This window comes from Tachysurus fulvidraco, chromosome 6 (assembly GCF_022655615.1).
Source record: "Tachysurus fulvidraco isolate hzauxx_2018 chromosome 6, HZAU_PFXX_2.0, whole genome shotgun sequence".
Classification (NCBI taxonomy): domain Eukaryota; kingdom Metazoa; phylum Chordata; class Actinopteri; order Siluriformes; family Bagridae; genus Tachysurus; species Tachysurus fulvidraco.
This window is the reverse complement of record NC_062523.1, coordinates 1964404-1987202: the sequence shown is the minus strand read 5'-3', so window position 1 is coordinate 1987202 and position 22799 is coordinate 1964404. Positions and strand designations below refer to the sequence as shown.

Sequence of the window (22799 nt, the reverse complement as noted above, 5' to 3'; positions counted from 1 at the left end):
GGGTGCCAATATTTTTAGAGGTGAGCGAACATGAGCATGTGACGTGATCCAAATACCCGTGAGGCAGTTCCCCTCATTGTGCTGTGTTTTGATATGTCACATGTCCATGTTGTGCAAATTTTTGATTTTCACGTGACATCATGTGACGTAACCAGAATATACGTGAGGCACTTCCCCTCATCAGGCTGAGTGTTTTGATATATGACATGTCCATGTTGTGCTAATTTTTGATTTCGCTTATTTTGGGGGCAGGGCTACATGTGACGTCACGTGGTGTCGAGCGCCGTCACCAGAATACCTGGTGGGGTGCCAATACTTTTGACAACTACAGAGAAATCTGGCAGCAGCATTTTGAACGAGCTGGAGATGCGTAATCTGAGTTTTAGATATACCGCAATATAAAGAGTTACAGTAGTCTAAGTGAGAGGTTATAAACACATGAACAGCCATTTCTAAGGTCTTAGGAGTAAGAAAGTGTTTAATTTTGGAGAGAATCCTCAGTTGGTAAAAGCTAGACCCGATAACAGACGAGATGTGTTTGTCAAATGTTAAGTGCTGATCAATACAGATGCCAAGATTCTGCACCCGTGAAGATCTAAATACAGATAAACTCTCTAGGTTGATGCTTGAGGACTGAGAGTTGTCATTTGGGCTAAACACTATTACCTCAGTCTCTTCATTTAAAAAACAGGAAATTTTGTGCCAGCCATAATAATAAACATTTTAGAAGAGATGAGATTGCTGAAGGATTATTTTTCCTAATTGGTAAGTAGATTTGGGTGTCATCAGCATAGAAATGAAAGGATACACCATGTTTCCAGAGAACAAAGCCCAGGGGTAGCATGTATAACGAGAATAGAGAAGGAGCTAAAATAGAGCCTTGTGGAAGGCCATAGGACAGCGAGGCAGGGGCGGAGGAAAAGTTACCCAGTTTCACTATGGACTTTCTGTCAGTCAGGTATGACTGAAACCAGCTCAACACATTTGCTTTTAGACCTACCCAGGGCTCAAGCCTTGCTAATAAAAGGGAGTGGTCTATGGCTGTGGTCCCCAACCCCTGGGCTGCGGACCGGTACCGGTCCGTGGACCAAATGGTACCGGGCCGCCCAAGGAACATTAAATTATTTCCATTGTATTTACTGTGGTGTACTTCTCTCGGGTTTGTGTGACTTTCCATGGACGAGAGGTTAACTGAGAGAGCTGAGAGACGTCACCTAAAGCCGCACCAATACCGCGCATGCGCAGAATATCATGATATCGGGCCGGGTTTAGGTGACGTCTGGAGCTGAGCAGCTGCAAGCGGCAGTGGTGTTGTAGCTTTGGTGGAGAGAGAAGGTGTGTATCTCTCTGTTCACCGGTACTTTGTCATGTTTAACAGTGCTTGGTGTACGTGTATATTGTGTTTGCTCAAATTTGGTCTGGTCAAATGGTATCAAAAGCAGCTGATAAATCTAAAATAATAAGAACCACAGAGTGAAAGATTTGTTTTAAAAATTTTGGGTGAATTGTGTCACTGGGACAAAATGAGGGTTTGAGCTTGTCAATCACCTCCTTCAGTTGCTTTAAAAAATGCAGAAACCTTTGATGTGATTGGGGAAGAGATCGGAGTTATAGTGGGGCGAACACTTAGCCTTAGTTTAGTGATTTTGTCACTAAAGGATCTCGAGAAGGCTTCACAGACAGCAACAGAGGCAACAGGCATAGATTTAACACAAGTATTTGTCACAGATTTCAATGATAGAAAACAAAACCTTAGAGTTTAGAGTGGTTTCTTTCAATTAAATTAGAGAAATAAGTGGCTTTCGAAGATATGGCTTAAGTCTGGTAAGATGTAATAGAGTCTCTAAATATCTGAAGAGAAACATGCAGCCTGTCCTTTTACCATTTACGTTCTGCCTTTCTTTGGAGACGAGTCTCAGCGTTTTGCCAAACTTCAGATTTTTTTTTTTCTTGCGAGGTTTGAGAGGATCAGTATTTTGCAGAATTTAAGAGTCCAAGATGTTGGTCAGCATCCAAGTCAGGTAATGGCTGCTCCAGGAGCAACTGTGAGCAGCATTTAGCAAAATATGAGTTAAAATTAGTGCTAAACTGTGGAGAATAAAAACGTGCAACACTTTCAGACGTATTAGAAAAGTGAGAGATGACTGGAAGAGACAGGGAGAATAATATAGGCTTATGATCTTAGATCATAATATCAGAAAGCACAATATCAGCCACGTCAAGTCCATATAGGATAGAACCAGATCAAGCGTATGTCAAAAATTCATGTGAAAGGGGGATAGACGGACAGCAAACATGCACGTTAAAATCGTTACTATTGCCAATTAGTTCAGTGAGATGCTGTATAAAGTCCGTGGTCGAATGTGGAGGATGATAGATCACCCCTAAACAAACCGGACCATTCCAGTCTAAATGAAGTATCTGAACTTCAAAGCTGGTAAATGTTATAATCGGAGTTAGACCACAGCGTTCAGATAGAGAGCTCTTTAAAATGGTAACTATGCCCCCTCCGAGTCTGCTCGGACGAGGCGTGTTAAAAAAGTCTTATTCACCAGCGAACAGGCGTTTAATAATGCCATCTTCGGTGAGGAGATGGTAACAGGTAAAGAGGACGCTCTTTTCAGCTCACATAGATTGTTGTGTGTAACTCCTCGACCCCAGGAGCCGAGACCAATTCGGTGGGTACCGGCATGGCAAGCACGGTAATGATCAGGGCTCGGATGCGAGGGTGAGACATAACAAAGGTACCTGTGTCACATATCTAGCGGGTGCCGAAGCGCATAGCCGCCATACATCGGTTCGTAGGAAGGATCCACAAGAAAGTTCGCCCGCAGATGAGCTTTTAGCTTCACGATTTATCCTCCGCGGTTGCCCCGTTTCCTCCTTCGCTTTCTCCTGGTGATGTTGAGGGGCCACCGGCGAGACCATTCAGGTAAAGGCGGTTTGATGGACTCGTATTTATGGTTGAAAAAGCAGTCCAATTCAGAGGTGTTTTGGTTGGTGAGAGATTTAGCAACAGAGTTGCGGATATCCAGCGGTGCTTGGCGGTCGTAGGTTAAAAGCGATTAGCAGTTTAAGAACAAAGCAGACAACCAAACACACAAACACGAGAACGACAGACGGTGTGCCCAACACACAGGCGCCATCTTGACTCTCTCCCACCAAGAGGTCTAATAATAATAATAATAATAATAATAATAATAATAATAATAATAATAATAATAATAATAATTTCTACAAAACAAACATAATAATAATAATAATAATAATAATAATAATAATAACAACAACAATAATAATAATAATAATAAGCTTAAATAGGAAATCCGAATGTTGGCTTCTACAAATCCAACATAATAATAATAATAATAATAATAATAATAATAATAATAATAATAATAATAATAATAATAAGCTTAAATAGGAAAACAGAATGTTGGCTTCTACAAAACCAACATAATTATGCATCAAAGAGTCTCCCAGCTTCTGGAGAAATGACCCTCAGGTCAGTGCTTGTGTAAGCTTCAGCTTGTGTTGTATTTCAGCTGAGAAAACCGATAACGAGTTTCTGTCAGCAGATACTGGATACGCAGTGGCTGGACATTTCACAGGAAATATCTGCAGGCTGATATTTTTGGTAAGAAAAAAAACACCCAACAGAAGGAGCAGTCATCTGCAGCGTGAACGTGTTCATGTTCCATCTTGTATTACTGAAGAACTGTAAATGGTTTTTGAGTCCAGATGCCACTCCATCATTCCCCAAAAACACAATCTGAGATGTAGAGGGCGAAATGTTTTGCAGGTTGACGTCTAATCGACGGTAACGTAAAGGTTCTCTTCACATATCGGTGCAAAGCTGCTAGTTTATTAGTTAGTTATAATCTTAGAACGATATTTTACACAAACAAAACCACAAAGAGGTTAAAATATATAGGATAGTTTTGCCAAAAAATACAGGCTTTGATCGTTGGCACTGCTGAAGCTCCATCCGTGAGCATGTGACCTTTCTTGAGTCTCACAGATGGTCCTGATGATTCATCCTCAAAAGAAACAGCCGTTCTTCTGGACAAAATGAAAAAGTAATGCAGGATAAGAGTATACCTAATAATTTGCTCCTTTTGGGAACTGCTACTATGCACGGTCTCAAATAGACGCTAACTAAAACGATTTTATCTTCGAACCTCACTCTTGGTCCAGTAGATCATCTCACCTGGATACTGTACATTAATACCTTCTGTGACCTTCTGGTGTGTTTAAAAAACTGTCTATTATTTAATCTAAAATCTGCTCACACTGATCATCTCAGGACTCTTCTTCTATGATCACTTCCTTCCATCCTTCCTTCCATCCATCCATTTTCTGTACCACTTATACAACACAGGGCCTCAGGGAACCTGGAGTCTATCTCGGGGGACTCGGGGCACAATGCAGAGAACACCCTGAACAGATTACCAGTCTATCACAGTGCACAATCACACACTCGTTTACACTTAGCACTTAATCAGCCTACAGCGCATGTCTTTGGACTAGGGAAGGAACCCGAAGAACCTAGAGGAACTCTCTGAAGCGCATGGAGAGGCTGGAATCAAATCCCCAATCTGTGCTTTTATTTGCAATGTAAAGCTCCATCTGGATTCCTGCAATCTGCTAACTAAACAGTGTTGTTGCTACCAATTTAATTTTTTTTATCTTTTTATTTTTTTTACAATTAAGGTGTTACGCATACTGTCCTTCAACTGGGAGCTCATTTACTCCATTTTGTCAGACATCCTTATCCAGACCAACTTAAGTTTTTATACAACTGAGCAACTGAGGGTTTAAGGGCCTTACTCAATGGTCCAGCAGTGGCAGCATGGTGGATCTGGAATTTAAACTCATAACCTTTAAATCAGTAGATCAAAACCTTCTCCACTAGGCTACCACATGCCCCCAGGCTCCTGGAGCTCATGAGGAGTAACATGAATACTGTGCTAGGACTAAGATGTTTTGTTGATTTGTACTTTGCTATTATATTGTAATACTGGAACCTTTATCCTCTATCTGATTTGCAGTTAAGGGCCTTGCATAGGGGCCCAGCAGTGGCAGCTGGACCAGTGGAGGTACAACACCTTAACCATTGCACTACCACTTCCTCTACTTATTATTTAGGGATAAAGAGAAAATTTTTTATTACACATTTAAGATTTTTTATGTAAAAATGTATTTTCTGTATGTAGACTATAAGGCCAAAAGTATGTGGCCACTTAGAGATCAGATGTTGATGTTGTAAGAGTGAGGAGTTCAGTGGGAGTCAGTCGGTGTTCTAGTTCATCCCAAAGTTGGAGTTGAGTCAGAGTCAGAGTCAGGGCTCTGTGCAGGACACTCGAGTTCTTCCACAACCATCAAACTTAACACATCATGTCTTCATGGAGCTCAGGGGCTTTGTGCACAGACACATTGTCATGCTGGACATTGCATGTGTTTGAGCCTCGTAGCTCCAGAGAAGATAAACTATAACACCACAGCATGCAAAGACATTCAGATTAAGAAGGGCACCGATCATTTCTAATATGTTTAATATTTCAATATCTGTATTGTTTTTATTTATTATAATTTTTACACTGGGCTGCACAGGGCTGCAGAATTGTTGATACTGGTTTATATGCTATTATGAACACTAATGCTAACGCTAATTCCTCTCCACTGCTTCTCTTTTCCTACCCATCCCGAGGCATTCGGAGATTGTACCAGCTCCGGTTGTGTTCCGTGTCATGAAGATGTCGGACCTTCGGTGAAAAGACGCATCAACCCTGTGAGGATCCTGAAGTATCTAGAGATGAACCAGCTCCAATTGGATTCCGCTTCATTCTAAGAGAAGATGCTAACTCCATGTGGTCTCTGAGGACAACAAACTCCTCATCAATACACGATTATCAGACTGTATCATAATAACACTCTCTGGTGTTTATAACAGTTTATAATCACACCCTTCAGTGTCACCCAATGAGGATGAGGTTCACTTTTGAGTCTGGTTCCTCTCAAGGTTTCTTCCTCTTCCATCTAAGGGAGTTTTTCCTCCCCACAGTCATAAGTCTAATATTAATCTGGAACTTAGGATATTTGTATTGTATTAAGTTTTGGATAATATTATTATTTTTTGTATTATGTTTATGTTCGGGGGCACGGTGGCTTAGTGGTTAGCACGTTCACCTCACACCTCCAGGGTCGGGGGTTCGATTCCTGCCTCTGCCTTCTGTGTGTGGAGTTTGCATGTTCTCCCCGTGCCTCGGGGGTTTCCTCCGGGTACTCCGGTTTCCTCCCCCGGTCCAAAGACATGCATGGTAGGTTGATTGGCATCTCTGAAAAATTGTCCGTAGTGTGTGTGTGTGTGAGTGAATGAGAGTGTGTGTGTGCCCTGTGATGGGTTGGCACTCCATCCAGGGTGTATCCTGCCTCGATGCCTGATGACACCCGATGACAGGCTCCCCGTGACCCGAGAAGTTCAGATAACCGGTAGGAAATGAATGAATGAATGAATGAATGTTCATGTTATGTAAAGCTGCTTTGACACAATGACGTTAATCATTAAAAGAACAATAGAAATACATTTTAATTGAATTCAATATAATTAAAGGAAGTGATTCAGGAATTAGATTTAAGGACCACTTTTGCATATCACATCCGAATTGGATAAGCGGCACTTATCGACCTCTGTATTCCGGTCTTGTATTGTCAGGACACCCCCACCCCACCCACCCCCCACCCCACACACACACACCCCACCCTCCACCCCCACCCCCTTTGTTCAAACACTTGATGAAGCCAAAGAGAGGTCGGGCAATTACTGCAGGGAACGAGTTGAATTAGATTAGAATGCGATAATGGACAAATGCTGAAATTCAGTGCCTCTCTAGAGGCTGGAGGATAGAGGATGGAGATGAATCCAGGGTAATCTACTGCGAATTTCATGTGTGAAGGTCATGCTTTTAAGCACGGGACAGCGTGTGGAAGAAACAAAAAGAATCTGACTGCTTTTAACTTTCAAAGTCATGCTTTTTTTCTCCCCTTTTTTCCTATTAATATCCCACTCACACAGGATGGAGTGCAGGTCTGATGTGTGATGCTGTTTCTATGGCACCTGGATGACGCAGATCTCACCATCTCACTGCATGCTGACGTCAACCAGGGCGATAGATTGCTGTCATCCTATCCGTGCTAATAACCGGTGTATTCAACACCTGCATTCAGCTATTGACAAGAATGGGGTGCTAATTATCTGTAATTACACGAGGGAGTAGACACACCACCCATGCTTAATGAGTGCACTGGCACAGCTGTAGAGATAGAGCTAAAACAGTACACACACTTTCAGCAGACATCCCTATCCAGAGTGACTTACATTTTGTACAACTAAGCAATTGAGGGTTAAGAGGCCCAACAATGGCAACTTGACCTCGGATTCAAACTCATGACCTTCTGATCAGTAGTCCAACACCTTAACCACTAAGCTAACACATCCCTAAACACACACACACACACACACACACACACTCACTCACTCACTCACTCACTCACTCACTCACTCACTCACTCACTCACTCACTCACTCACTCACTCACTCACTCACTCACTCACTCACTCACTCACTCACTCACTCACTCACTCACTCACTCACTCACTCACTCACTCACTCACACACACACACACGGATGTTATATAAATTCCTTTGGACAACAAACACATGAATTGTAACACACAGTTGATTTTTCTCATCAGAGTCTGTGTTCGAACGTCTGTTCAAAAATGTGTTTTGTCTTTCATTTTGTCTTTCATTACGTTTCCCAGCCAGGTATAGAAGCTTTTCTAATGATTTTCTGTGCCACAATTCATGTGCATTATACAAGAATAAAAACGAATAATAATAAGTGATAAAAATGGTTAAAGTATGGTGAGTATTTTAAATAGTAAAATCCACATTTGTAGACATTGGTAAAAATCTAAAATATCTAAAAATGTTTTAATAATTTCAAGATTTTTTGTAAAATTTCTTTTTATTCTTTTGATATATTTATCCTTTTTAAACAAAAAAATGCTGAAATGATTGAAAACTCTACACAGGAGTTTAATATTATTATATAAAATGTAATATATTTAAAAAAAAAATAAAAAAATAGGGGGCACGGTGGCTTAGTGGTTAGCACGTTCGCCTCATACCTCCAAGGACGGGGGTTCGATTCCCACCTTCACCTTGTGTGTGTGGAGTTTGCATGTTCTCCCCGTGCCTCGGGGGTTTCCTCCGGGTACTCCGGTTTCCTCCCCCGGTCCAAAGACATGCATGGTAGGTTGATTGGCATCTCTGGAAAATTGTCCGTAGTGTGTGAGTGAATGAGAGTGTGTGTGTGCCCTGTGATGGGTTGGCACTCCGTCCAGGGTGTATCCTGCCACATTTACATTTACAGCATGTGACAGACGCACTTATCCAGAGCGACGTACATAAGTGCTTAAATCTCTAACACTGAATACATTAATGCTGGTTCACTAGGTTACATACTTAAGATACCATGAGTTTAAAACATTTGTTCAGAGTTACAATGAAAAAGTGTCAAAGGGTCGATGCCCGATGACGCCTGAGATAGGCACAGGCTCCCCGTGACCCGAGAAGTTCGGATAAGCGGTAGAAAATGAGATGAGTGAGTATATTTCAAAATGTATTATATATATATTTCTACATACAGTATAAATAAGAAAAATCTTGAACTTTTAAACCTATTTAAATTAAACAAGCTATTTTACTTTATTAAGATTTAATTCTATGCAGTTTATCACACAAAACGCCACCAAAGGTCCAGAGTTGTGAGCAGAAAAGTTGCTTCTTTCACTGTTTTCTTGCAAATGGATTTTATTTCTGACCAAAAACTCGTGGCCTCCTACAAAATCGATCACAGTCGGTATGTCGACAAATCCGTCGCACCCGCATCACGCACGTTAGAGACGAATACATTACAAAACGTAAGTGTGCGATTGTCATAGGTACTTTATCTACGTGAGACATGAAAACACGAACTCTGATGTGATTTCAGACAAAGACACGATGCATAAACACAAACGACATTACATCATTACTTTACAGATGTGTCCTGAATATAACATAGAAAATGATACTGGCTGTTTCCCTGAATAGGGATATTTATATTTCTAGTTATATATTTATACATACATTTTGTTTTGTACAACAATTAGTAAAAATGTAAGTCATCATTCCATACAGCGTTAGTTAGCGAAGCTTATCAGCAGTGATGGCTAACATTTCAGCCTCATTCGAATGAACAGTACAGAAGAAAAGAAAGGAAAAATGATATTAGAAATGTATTTACAGTTCAATGGCTTTACAAAGCAGCAGGCGACTACAAATACTCCTAATGTCATGAATATATTCTTTTCATTAATTGGCAACACTTTAAGGAATAAACTTATATACTTCTTACTTTATCAGTGGCGACTAAAAACAGATCGGGACCTGAAGCACGTACAGTATGTAAAGAGTTGGTCATGTGTCATGTATTAGAGTTGTGAGCTACATTAATTGTTACGTACATTATTCTGACGACAGACATGTTCGGGAGTAAGTAATAAAAATAATTCGTTTTCAGCTAACTATACCAGAAAAATGAGAAAAATATCTAGAAATATCTAGCTAGCGAAACGGACTGAACTAAACTGTGACCGTAGTGAAGAAAATTGTCTATATTATTAAATATGTAATCAGTTTTATTCACTAATCCCAAATTCATTCCCAGCTTACATCCATATTTATTTATTTATTCATTTGTTTATTTATTTATTTATTTTTGACAGCTTGCCACTATTTGACACTTTTCCTGGCCGTTCTTTTCTTTTTTTTTTATAGACTACATAGAAAAAAATTAAAAAAAATAATACGAATATAACTAACAAACTATTGCTTCCACAGAAAATTACCATCATTCTAATTAAAGAGATTCATTTTCTATCAATATGGAAGTTTTAGCTCCGCTATTCAATATCAGAGAATATATTTGCATATGATTTAAATATTTTGTCGCGCTGTTATATTTTAGGACACAATAACTCTTGGTGAGTCAGATAGATTTTCACTCATTGACTAGCGAGCAACTGAGTTTCCCTGAAAGGATTTCATCATTAAAATATATACAGTATATTAAAAAAAAGCATGACTATAGTTTCTTTGGTTAAAAGGCTAACTAACGTTTAGTACTCTTAGTTATGTATAATTAATGACTCAGGGTGCATCTCAAATCAACTCCCTCTGTAGAGAATCAGTATAGTGGGTAGTATTGGTAAGGACTCTGGCTCACTACATATTAGGACCCTGATTGCGCAATCGCCAAATCGATCACAGTAAAATCCCCCAAATATGAAATATTTACGTTTTATATCTCATATAAATGTGTCATTTGTTTCTTGGTACTTCAACAGGATCAAATGGTAGCTTGTGGATATTTTTTTTTTATCATATTAGCCATCGTTAGCCATATAGAAGATGAAGTAAATAAAGTTACCTTACACTAGCGTACAGTAATTAATCATTTGAGAGCTACAACGATGCTGAGAAGCTTCTTACATTTGTAAAACACTTAGCTGAGTTTGTCTGCCTTATTTTATTGAGCTGAGAAACTTTAGAATATAAGTCACAAAGATTCCCAGTAAGGGAACATAGTGAGAATGGATGTGTTCTGTTTTTGTGTCGCATTGTGGGATCTTTTTACAGAGCAAAAAGTATACTTCACTCAAACAATTCCATGATTCAGGGAGAGAGAAAGAGAGCGAGCGAGCGAGCGAGTCCGTAAAATCCCCGACTCCCTGATCAGAGCCCGGACTCCCGAACTGGGAGCCGATCGAGACGCAGCCTAAATTAATATGCGTCTCTTAAAGTGTCACCAATTAATTTTATTTTTCTCATTCATGTAGAATGCACTGTGTAAGATAATAAGGCAGTGTGAGAGCAGTAAACCTTCCTTCCTTCATACGTCAGCAGAGAACTCCGGGTAGACGCATTCATGTAACATTCGAACATGATGTGCATGATGTGTCTTGCCATGTTCGGTCACGTGCTCAGTTGAAGGAATTCTCTGATTTGTCAGCTTCGAGGCAGCTCTTGCCATTTAAATGTTCGCTGTGGCCGTCGATGCTGTAGCAGCCCTGCACCTCGGTGATGGACGAGGCCGTGTAGGACGTCGATCTGAGCGCCTCGGCGTGAGTCGTCGCGCTGCCAAACTGCATACGATACTGATTCCAGTGTCTCCGTAACACACTCTGAACCTAAGCGAAGGACACATTTTTAAACGTCATGTTTTTCTTTTGTAAAATTCATGCTGCAAACATACTAAGAGTTTATAAGCGACGAAAGACAAAGAAAAAAGTTTAGATTCAATAAAAAACGAACAATTAGGTACGATGCAAACCTTTCCCGCCTAAACGTGCCTGAGTGATACTGTATGATGCTAACATGTTGCTAATCTGGATTAGTCTGATTAGTCTAATCTGTTGATAAGTCAGAATGTTATCTGTTTTCACATTCAAAAATAAAAACAGTGCGGAAGAAGTTCTAAATCTGTCAGCGATAGAATTTTAAATTTTATTTTCTATATAAATCGTTTGTGTTATAGCCACGCCTCATGACCTCACAACTCCACTTTATAAATCACCTTTGTGGAGCCTTTTATAAACAGACTAAATACAATTAAATATTTATTTATCATTAACAAATAAGGACAAAAAAAATAGGCTAGTAAATGTGAATCAACCAGCTGGCTCTATTGCCCTCTTTTCCACCAGAAAGACCCGGGTGCTGGTTCAGAGCTCGTGCTGGTGCTGGTTCAAAGTTGGTTCCACTGGTGAACCTTCTAAGAACCGGTTTGCCTTTCCATCGGTTAGAGAGCGTCACAGCGCCGAGTGTGACGTCACTGTACACGTGTCACGTTACACAGCGACGTTAGCGCAGCAGCGACAAACACAAACACAACAACAACAATGGTGGATGTTGCTTTACTGTTAATGCTCATGGCTTTGTGAACCTACATTAACACCCAACCGCGGTGAATCCGATGTGTATGTGCGGCTCCGTGTAATCTGTATAAACGGAGGTTGTGATCGAGAAAGTACATAACTTTATTTTATCGATAACACAGAAAAAAAATTAGCCTTAGCATGTAGCTACCTACTATCATGTGTGCTGATAATGTATTATATCGTGGTAAAGTAAAAATGTATTAAACATTAGTATACTTAAGGTACGTTATCAAATGCGCTAACAGTAACCCCGCCCCCAGCCTCGCCCCAGCCCCTACTTAAGGTACATTATCAAAGGCGTTAATGGTAACACCGGCCCCAGCCACCTACTTAAGGTACATTATGGCGCCGCTGTGTTTGGCCTGCCACTTGCTCCTCTGTTTTTTCATGTTTGATTTTGCTACTGTCTCATCGTTAATTGTGTATGATCGCACCTTGCTGATGGAACTGCTTTGTACAACGAATCACCTCTTAAATACCCAGTCCTTTAAACCACCACCGCCACTGTTGACATTTATTCCTCCTTTCCTGAGACGCCCTGTCTGTTTGCTACCAGGCAGGAGGCGCCGCAGAAGACGCGGTCGGAGAGGCGGGTTACATGTCAGGCTGAGGACACACCTGGATCCTTCGTCTCCGAGAGGTCAAGATCAACCAGGATGTGACAATGCTAGAAGATCGCGGGAATGCTATCGATGGCTTCGGCTGGTTGGCTCCAACACTGGCGTTCCGTTTCCGCGTCTCCGTCGAGCTGAAACATCCACTCGGGGTTGTGCCAAAGGAAATCTCCATCCAATTCCTCGTGTGACATCGTCGCCTGTCAACTTGTCCACGTTCCGCATGGCACTTTGTAACACCAGATCGCTCAATAACAAAACATTTATCCTCAATGATGTCATTTCCTCCCACAATCTGGATCTGTTTTTCCTCACAGAAACTTGGCTTCCCCCAGGTGACGTCAGTGCCTTTTCGGAAATCCTCCCCTTTGGTTACCTTTACCTAAACACGCCGCGGCAAACGGGTAGGGGCGGGGGGATAGCCACCTTACATAGACAGTCCCTGAAGTGCCGCCAGTTGTCCACTAGAGGGTATTCCAGTTTTGAATCACAAGTATTTGTGCTTACACTACCCTGTCCGATCTTATGTGCAGTAATCTACCGGCCGCCCAAATTAAATAAATATTTTTTAATTGAGTTTTCAGAGTTTCTGACAGAGTTTCTAGCAAAGTTTGACAACATTCTAATCTGTGGTGACTTTAACATTCATGTTTGCTGCCCCTCTGATAAACCTGCTAATGAACTTAAGGCACTTTTAGACTCATTAGATCTGGCTCAGTCCATTTCCTGTCCCACCCATAGGTTAGGTCACACCCTTGACCTTATTATCTCTCGTGGGGTGATTGTGTCAACCTGTGAGGTCATGGATTTTCCCATCTCTGACCATTCTCTCATACGGTTTGACATTTGTGCTGTTCCACCTGCACCAACGTCTACTGCCCCCCATCGCCGTCGCATTATTACCTCATCTACAGTCGATGACTTTGCTGCTGCTTTCTCTGTTTCTGATCTCGCCTCTACTGCTGAATTGGCATCGTCTCTTTGCCCGGAACGTTTCCTCGCCTCCTTCCATACCACCTGCTCCCGGATTATGGACTCTGTTGCGCCCTACAAGGTTAAATCGACCAATGGTACATTGGACCCCTGGCTCAATGATACAACTCGGGCCCTCAGGCGCCGGTGTAGACAGGCTGAGCGAAAATGGAAGAAGGATAGGTTGCAGGTGTCTCTGGAGATGTTTAGAGACAGTCTTGCCACCTATCAGAGTGCACTGAAGGAAGCTAAAGGACAGTACCTTTCTGCTCTCATCAATAACAATAGCCACCGCCCTGGAATTTTATTCAGCACTATCAATTCTGTTATAAATCCGGTGTCTGTCGCATTGAATGACGTATCTGTAAACATATGCAACGCATTCAAGCAACATTTTTTGGACAAGGTTTTGTTTGTTAGGCAAACCATTACACAAGTCCCCACTGTTGCCATGTCCACTCGTGCGGCGCAATGTGTGCTAGAGAACTTTGATGCAGTTACTCTGGCGGACCTGAAAAAAGCTATCCACGAGTTGAAGCCTACCACCTGCCCCCTAGACGCTGTTCCTGCCAGGATTTTGAAGGAGACGGTCGACATCATAGGTCCCATCCTTGTCCCCTTCATAAACAGCTGTTTTAGGGTGGGTACTGTTCCCGCTGCTCTCAAACACGCTATTGTGAGACCACTGCTCAAGAAACCCAACCTTGATCCCTCCATATTCTCCAACTTCCGTCCTATATCTAACCTGTCATTTCTGTCTAAGTTGATGGAGAAGCTTGTTTCCGCACAGCTGCAGTCTCACCTACAACTGTACGGCATTGGTGATACTTTTCAGTCCGGTTTCAGGTCAAGACATAGCACTGAATCAGCGCTATTGAGGGTCCATAATGACATTCTTAGAGCCCTGGATGGGAAAAGCTCTGTGGTTTTGGTATTACTGGACCTAACCGCTGCATTGACACCGTGGATCATGCCATCCTCATCTCTCGTCTTCAACATGTTGTTGGTCTGCAGGGTGCAGTGCTAAATTGGTTCTCATCATACCTCACTAACAGAACCTTTTCAGTAATGCTTAATGACTATTCTTCCTCGGTTGCTCCTCTATCATCTGGTGTGCCTCAAGGCTCTATTCTTGGTCCTACTCTGTTCTCACTCTACATGCTGCCACTTGGTCAACTCATCTCCAATCACAATGTTCAATTTCATTTCTATGCTGATGACCTCCAGATCTATCTTCCTGTGATTTTGAGTAATCTTTCTGCATTGGACCCTCTCCATAATTGCCTTCAGGATATCAAACAGTGGCTTTCCCAGAACTTCCTTCATCTGAATGAAGAAAAGACTGAGTACATCCTGTTTAGCCCAGATTCCTCCAGCAGTTCTCTTAGTTTTGGTTCTCTAACACCTCAGTTTGCTCCTACCGTGCGTAACCTGGGTGTTATTTTTGACAAGGGAATGCATTTCGATAAGCAAATCAATGCAGTAGTGAAGGCGAGCTTTTACCAGTTAAGACTAAGCAAGGTAAAATCATTCTTGTCTCAAGCTGACCTTGAAAAAGCTATACATGCCTTCATCAGCTCAAGGATTGACTACTGTAATGCTCTCTACACTGGACTTAATCAATCACTTCTCAATCGGCTTCAAATAGTACAAAATGCGGCAGCACGTCTTCTCTCTAACACCTCCAAACGCTCACACATCACCCCTGTCCTCCACTCGCTTCACTGGCTTCCGGTGCGGTTTAGGGTGGAGTATAAGGTCCTTCTCTGTGTGTTCAAGGCCATCAATGGTCTGGCCCCAGCCTATCTCACAGAATTAATAAAGGTCTACCAACCAGCCAGATCTCTCCGCTCCTCTGGACATACCTCTCTGGTCATTCCCAAATACAATTATGAGAAGTTTGGAGGCCGGTCATTTGCCATCAAGGGACCAAAGCTGTGGAACGCACTTCCAGCACATTTACGATCCATCACTGTGCTGAGTGTTTTTAAATCGCAGTTGAAGACATATTTATTCATACAAGCTTTTAACGCATAGACCCGGTTTCAACTGCTATTTTATGGTTCATTGTGTTCTTATTGATTCTATTTATTTTGTTTTTATTGTTGTTTTACTGGAAAGCACCTTGTGCTCCTTTTGGCAGTTGTAAGGTGCTCTATAAATAAAATTTGATTGATTGATTGATTGATTATAAAAGGCGCTAACAGTAACCCCGCCCCCAGCCACTACTTAGAGTACATTATCAATGGCGCTAACAGTAACCCCACCTTCAGCCCCGCCCCAGCCCCTACTTAAGGTACATTCTAAAAGGTGCTAACAGTAACCCCGCCCCCAGCCACTACTTAGAGTACATTATCAATGGCACTAACAGTAACCCCACCTTCAGCCCCGCCCCAGCCCCTACTTAAGGTACATTCTAAAAGGTGCTAACAGTAACCCCGCCCCCTGCCCCTATTTAAGGTACATTATCAAAGGCGCTAACAGTAACCCCACCTTCAGCCCCACCCCAGCCCCTACTTAAGGTACATTCTAAAAGGTGCTAACAGTAACCCCGCCCCCAGCCACTACTTAGAGTACATTATCAATGGCACTAACAGTAACCCCACCTTCAGCCCCGCCCCAGCCCCTACTTAAGGTACATTCTAAAAGGTGCTAACAGTAACCCCGCCCCCTGCCCCTATTTAAGGTACATTATCAACGGCGCTAACAGTAACCCCACCTTCAGCCCCGCCCCAGCCCCTACTTAAGGAACATTCTAAAAGGCGCCAACAGTAACCCTGCCCCCTGCCCCTATTTAAGGTATCAAAGGCACTAATGGAAGCCTTCCAAAGCTGGGATATGTGAAGAAAAAATACAATAAATACAAATAACTAATTCTTATTGAACTGTAATGAATTATTGTTGGATGCTAATTGGTGGATCTGCACCACTGATACCGAACTGATACTTTACAATCAGAACCAAAACTAAATTATATTATGAACAGATCCAGAGTCGATACATTTATTAACATTCAATTAAACAATTTGATTTTATTTCTGTTTTTTATTTCTGTCACCACTATTGAAATACAGATCAGAAGGTTGGGAGTTCTAATCCCAGGGCTACCAAGCTGTCACTCCTGGGCCACTGAGCAAGGCCCTTAACCCCAAGTTGTTCTGGATAAGGGTGTCAAAATGCCATAAACGTAAAAATAATGATTTGTTGCCTGAATGTGTTCACCTGTAACGTGTATTATTTTAGCTAGTTGGCCCTGATACCCTGATGGCCTTGAGTTCTGTGTTTCATTAAATTTTCTAGTTTCATGCTCCACTGGAATCAACCCTTGCCTGCTAGTTCCATCTCTGCCATAAAGGACCTAAACCTCATGCATAATTTTGTGCTCCGGATCGGCCTCGTCCTCCACGAGGGCCAGACTGCAGTAAATTGTGTGAAAAGCAGGAAGTCTAAAAAAAGCTCAGCAGGTCATCTGATTCCGGGGCTGCATGACAACAGGACCAAGAAAAAGGGCGAGATGAAAAACAAAACTAAAATGGGCACCACACATCCTGAAATATTTCTATTAAAACCAACAATACATCAGTACCAAATCAATATAACTGACTAATTTATTGGCATATGTACTATTTATAATAACAATTTCCCCGACATACCACACATACCACATGGAATTCTGGCCCAAAGTTGGTCCAAATGTGTCAACCAGACCAAAACTCTGACCAAAACTCTCCACCAGAAATCAGCCATAACTGCCCCACAACAGTGCCAGAATCCACAGATTTCCGCCACACACGAGCCAAAATGCCACCAACTTAAACCCTGTTAGGACTCAGCCCGGACTTTCGGCCACGTGCCTTTTGTTTACGTTCCTCGTCACGTGTCTGCCCCGCCTTCGTTTGCTCCTCCATGTCTCCACACCTGTTCCTAATCGTGTCTCATTGTCTTTTGTATACAAGTGAGCCGCGTTGCCGATGGCAGCGCGGAATCATTAGTTACGGTTAGTCATTGTTCGGTGTCGTCATTTGTATAGTATTGTTTTAGTTAACTGAGTTGTCTTTATTATTTATTAAAGCCCTTTTGTTTATAGCTATCCTGCACATGGGTCTGTCTCCTTCCTTCCTGGATGTGACAAACCCAGAAGTGCCATAAAACAGCCATAACTGGAAACTTTTCAGTACTAATTACACAGATGTGTATAATGACTGATATATCCGCAGGCCGTCATACAGCACCGTTAGTGACAAACAATACAATTTTAATTTTCAATTTATTTGTATAAAACAAAATAAAGTGCTTCAGAAATCCATCTTGACATTTTATGAGCACCGATTCTTCATAATTGTTGGACCAGTTCTTAGGATCTCATTAGTTCTGATGAATGGAATCATGTTTCTTTTTTCTTTCTGTACGGCTTTTTTGTCTTTCATGGCGCATAGTGTCGAGGTATAATTGCGGCTTTTAGTCGTCCGTTCCGGCTCGGCTAACCGCCGCATTAGCTCCTGACTCGATAATGGATATGTCTATGTGAGCGGTGTCTCGCTCATAAAGCAGCTACTTAGAAAAACACAGAGCTCGTTTGAACTCGGATCGGCGGCTCGGCAGCTCGACGGCGTGACTCATGAATCTGCGCATAAGGAAATCAGCCATAAGTCTTTAATTATCTAGCGTTTAACTGCAACCTTTAGAGAAGGAGATGAGATTTTATAACAGATCTTTGTGGATTTAATTGTGTATCTGATCATAAATCGGGAGGAAAGCACACGGTCGAGACAGAACCCGTGGAGGATTTAAAGATGAACAGGAAGAAGAGGTGTTTATCGCAGTGAAAGTGTTCACACTTACCTCTCCATTAAAGAAGCAGAAGATAGTGGCCACCAGAAGACCCTGAAAAAGATGAATCATGTCAGTCTTGAGTTACGAGATCACATTTTATTCAGTTTTTAGTGTGTTTTGGTCAGCGAGGGGTTTAACGAGCGCATCGACGGCAAGCTGCTTACATTCATCAGACTGTTACATGCTGTTTACATGCTGTTTACATGCTGTTTACATGTTTGCACACTTTTTTACTTTTTTGCTCTTTGCTCACACTGTCTAACATTTCAGTCTTTTTGCTCATGCTGTACAATATTTCAGTTGCTGCTGTTTTTGCACAAACTTATACACTATCACAGGGACCTGCTGCTAAGAAACTGTGTACATTCTAGTATTACTGCACACAATATTGTCTGAACTTACAGTAATTACATACAGTAAGGACACCGGTCGGTCGGTGCTGTTTCTGTTTACTGTCTTTTTTGTATTTTGTGTATTGTCTTGTAACCTTTTGTCTGCACTGACTTTTGTCTGCACTGTCTTGTTTATCTTGTCCTGCACCGTCTTGTTTACCTTGTCCTGCACCGTCTTGTTTATCTTGTCCTGCACCGTCTTGTTTATCTTGTCCTGCACCGTCTTGTTTATCTTGTCCTGCACCGTCTTGTTTATCTTGTCCTGGACAGTCTTGTTTATCTTGTCCTGCACTGTCTTTTCTGTCTTGTCCTGCACTGTCTTGTTTATCTTGTCCTGCACTGTCTTGTTTATCTTGTCCTGCACCGTCTTTTCAGTCTTGTCCTGCACTGTCTTGTTTATCTTGTTCTGCACTGTCTTGTTTATCTTGTCCTGCACTGTCTTTTCTGTCTTGTCTTGCACTGTCTTGTTTATCTTGTCCTGCACTGTCTTGTTTATCTTGTCCTGCACTGTCTTGTTTATCTTGTCCTGCACTGTCTTGTTTATCTTGTCCTGCACTGTCTTTTCTGTCTTGTCCTGCACTGTCTTGTTTATCTTGTCCTGCACAGTCTTGTTTACCTTGTCCTGCACTGTCTTGTTTATCTTGTCCTGCACCGTCTTGTTTATCTTGTCCTGGACTGTCTTGTTCATCTTGTCCTGCACTGTCTTTTCTGTCTTGTCCTGCACTGTCTTGTTTATCTTGTCCTGCACTGTCTTTTCTGTCTTGTCCTGCACTGTCTTGTTTATCTTGTCCTGCACTGTCTTGTTTATCTTGTCCTGCACCGTCTTGTTTATCTTGTCCTGCACCATCTTGTTTACCTTATCCTGCACCGTCTTGTTTATCTTATCCTGCACCGTCTTGTTTATCTTGTCCTGCACTGTCTTGTTCATCTTATCCTGCACCGTCTTGTTTATCTTGTCCTGCACTGTCTTGTTCATCTTGTCCTGCACTGTCTTGTTTATCTTGTCCTGCACTGTCTTGTTTGTCTTGTCCTGCACTGTTTGCACCAGGTTGCACAGTTGCACTTTATGTATCTAGGACACTTACTAAGTCCCAGCTCCGTCTGTGTTTCATGTAACACCCTGATCCTTTAGAAACGTTGTCTCGTGTCACTGTGTACTGTAACAGCTATATATGGTTGTAATGACAATAAAAGCTTCTTGACTTGATTTGTAATTCAACACAAATAGTGAAACTCATGTATTATATCAAATCAGTACACACAGACCGAAGCTATTTAAGTCTTTTATTCTTTAAATTGGGATGATTTTGGCTCACATTTAACAAAAACCCACCAACTCAATAATCACTACGAAGTTGGGACAAATTTGACTTAAGCAGGTGTTTGGAAGCCTGTCTCAAATCTAAAGCATAAAATTGTCATAAATTAGCATTAGGTTAGAGATAATTAATGAATTGTTAATCTAGTCTTTATTTTTCTCAGAAACGTGTCCACTTCATTTAAACAAGTATAAAAATCTTTATATGTTTTTGCACTATGTAGGATTCACAGATTTAAACGACCAGACGTCACAGTTAGTCTTCAGATTAGTGCTTTTGTTTTGTAACTTTATGATTAAAGCTTAAAATTTACGTGTTCTGTACAAACTAATAATCCTGAACAACAAAAAAAAGTCCTAGCAGTGCTGCTGAGAATCACCGTTTTCCTTAAAGGAACTCATGAGACATGTCATACATTATATATATATAGTTTAAACAGAGGGGGTAAGGCGTGTTGAAGGAAGGGGAAAATAACAGAAGTTGTAAGATTCACAAACTGACCCTTTAACCTTTTAATAATGCTACTGTAAATTAGACTTCATCATGTCTTCAATCTACCCACTGAAATGTTCTTGGGAGGTTGAAGGAAACAGGAGATTGTACAAAGCAGAAGGGAAATGCTGTACAGACAATAATCTATTTACTTTTAGTGCAGATGCTTCCTTTAAGATTCCTAAAACATTTTTCCTTTTTTTTTTGTTTTTATCTTGTATTTTTATTTATTTATTTATTTATTTATTTATTTATTTATTTATTTATTTATTTATTTATTTTATGCCATGCGAAACCACACACTAAATTTAGACTCACCTGATAATGCATTAAGATGTGCATAACATAGTCGTAAATCTCAGATAAGACACGTCCTGCAGGCTTATAGGGCAGGAGGACGAACTGGATTCCCAACAGAGGGACGAGGATAAGAGTGGCACGAACAGCTTTCATGTACAGACTCGACTCGGCCTGGTGCGTCACCTTCAGCTTGGTGATGAGGACACGTACGATGTTAAGCAGGAAAAAGAGATTCACCTGATGAGAGAGAATAACTAGATGTGACAAAAACCTCTGAGATTATAAATGTATACAACCATTATATTACTATACAAATATGACAACTATCTATGTCTGATGCTGCATGAAAGCTATTTTTCCGTTCGGCTCATGTCTAAAGGAGGAAATTTTGCCTGCCAGAAATGTCTAGTTTGATGGACTAAGTTAGTCAAAATGGAAACTATGCCTCTGGTTAGAGTTAAATGTCATCAGCTGTCTGTTACACAATCATTCGTTCATCTTCTACCGCTTATCCGAACTTCTCGGGTCACGGGGAGCCTGTGCCTATCTCAGGCGTCATCGGGCATCGAGGCAGGATACACCCTGGACGGAGTGCCAACCCATCACAGGGCACACACACTCTCATTCACTCACACACTCACACACTACGGACAATTTTCCAGAGATGTCAATCAACCTACCATGCATGTCTTTGGACCGGGGGAGGAAACCGGAGTACCCAGAGGAAACCCCCGAGGCATGGGGAGAACATGCAAACTCCACACACACAAGGCGGAGGTGGGAATCGAACCCCCGACCCTGGAGGTGTGAGGCGAACGTGCTAACCACTAAGCCGTTGTGCCCCCATCGTTACACAATTAAATTATATTAAATCTACATTCTAGACAAGAACAAAATTATAGCTTGTAACCGCATAGAAATGTGAATATGAATATAAATGACATGCTCAACTATCATTGATTGTAAGTTTGTGCAGTAATTGTGCAGTAACGGAACAAGAAGAAGAACAACATTAACTCTAGACGCCTCACCAACAGCGCAGCGCAGATCGGCCCGTGGATGATGTACAGCAGAGACGTGTTGGAACTGATCCAGCAGCTACATATTCAAAGGAAAATATCATGGTGAGCATTTACACACGTACAAAACATCGCTGGTACCCTTACAATAAAAACAGAAAAACCCACAATGCTCATTAAAATAACTTGAAGCTGACAATAGAAATAATAAATCAATATTTCATCATCATTCCATAATGATGTCGCTTTGTAGAAGCCAACATTCTGTTGTCCTATTTAAGCTTAGACAAAGATTTATTAAAAGTAACTCCTCCTAGAGCTTTCGAGCCACATGAACCAAATTCGGATATGTTGTATCCGACCCTGACCCTGGTCTGAAGTTTGTTGCTATGACTTTTCTAAGCGATCCGAGTACCGGTACTTCCGGTACTGGGTCTCAAAGTGGCCTTTTTTCCCATAGACTCCCATTATAAATTTAGAGGTTTATAACTCGGCAAGCTTTCGAACTCTCTACACCAAACTCGGCCAGCTCCTTTAGGGTGAGACTCTGAACAAAGGTTTAAATCGCTGTACCAACTGGCCTCTCGGTTGTCCTGCAGCCCCGCCCCCAAAATATGCGAAATCAAAAAACTTTTTACAACATGGACATGTGACATGTCAAAACACTCAGCCCAAGGAGGGGAATTGCGTCACAGTTTTTCAGATGACATGCATCACATGCTCATCTCCACTTGCCTCCAAATGTTTTGGCACCTTAGCGCTCAACTAGATTTCACAAGTTTTCTGTCCACATGCCATCAAAAAGCACCG

The 22799-nt window shown here is 41.5% G+C and overlaps 1 protein-coding gene across 1 annotated transcript in view; it reads right to left on the bottom strand.

Annotated features, from left to right (window-relative positions):
- Nucleotides 1-8998: 8998 nt before the first annotated feature.
- Nucleotides 8999-22799, bottom strand: part of calcrla (calcitonin receptor-like a) — a 48752-nt gene continuing 34951 nt past the window's right edge. Inside the window, exons 10-13 of the mRNA XM_047815186.1 lie at nucleotides 22002-22068; nucleotides 20989-21207; nucleotides 18477-18518; nucleotides 8999-11298 (exon numbers count right to left, since the gene is read on the bottom strand). Coding sequence (XP_047671142.1) covers nucleotides 11092-11298; nucleotides 18477-18518; nucleotides 20989-21207; nucleotides 22002-22068 — 535 coding nt within the window. The 3' untranslated portion in view covers nucleotides 8999-11091. The remainder of the gene's footprint in view (nucleotides 11299-18476; nucleotides 18519-20988; nucleotides 21208-22001; nucleotides 22069-22799) is intronic.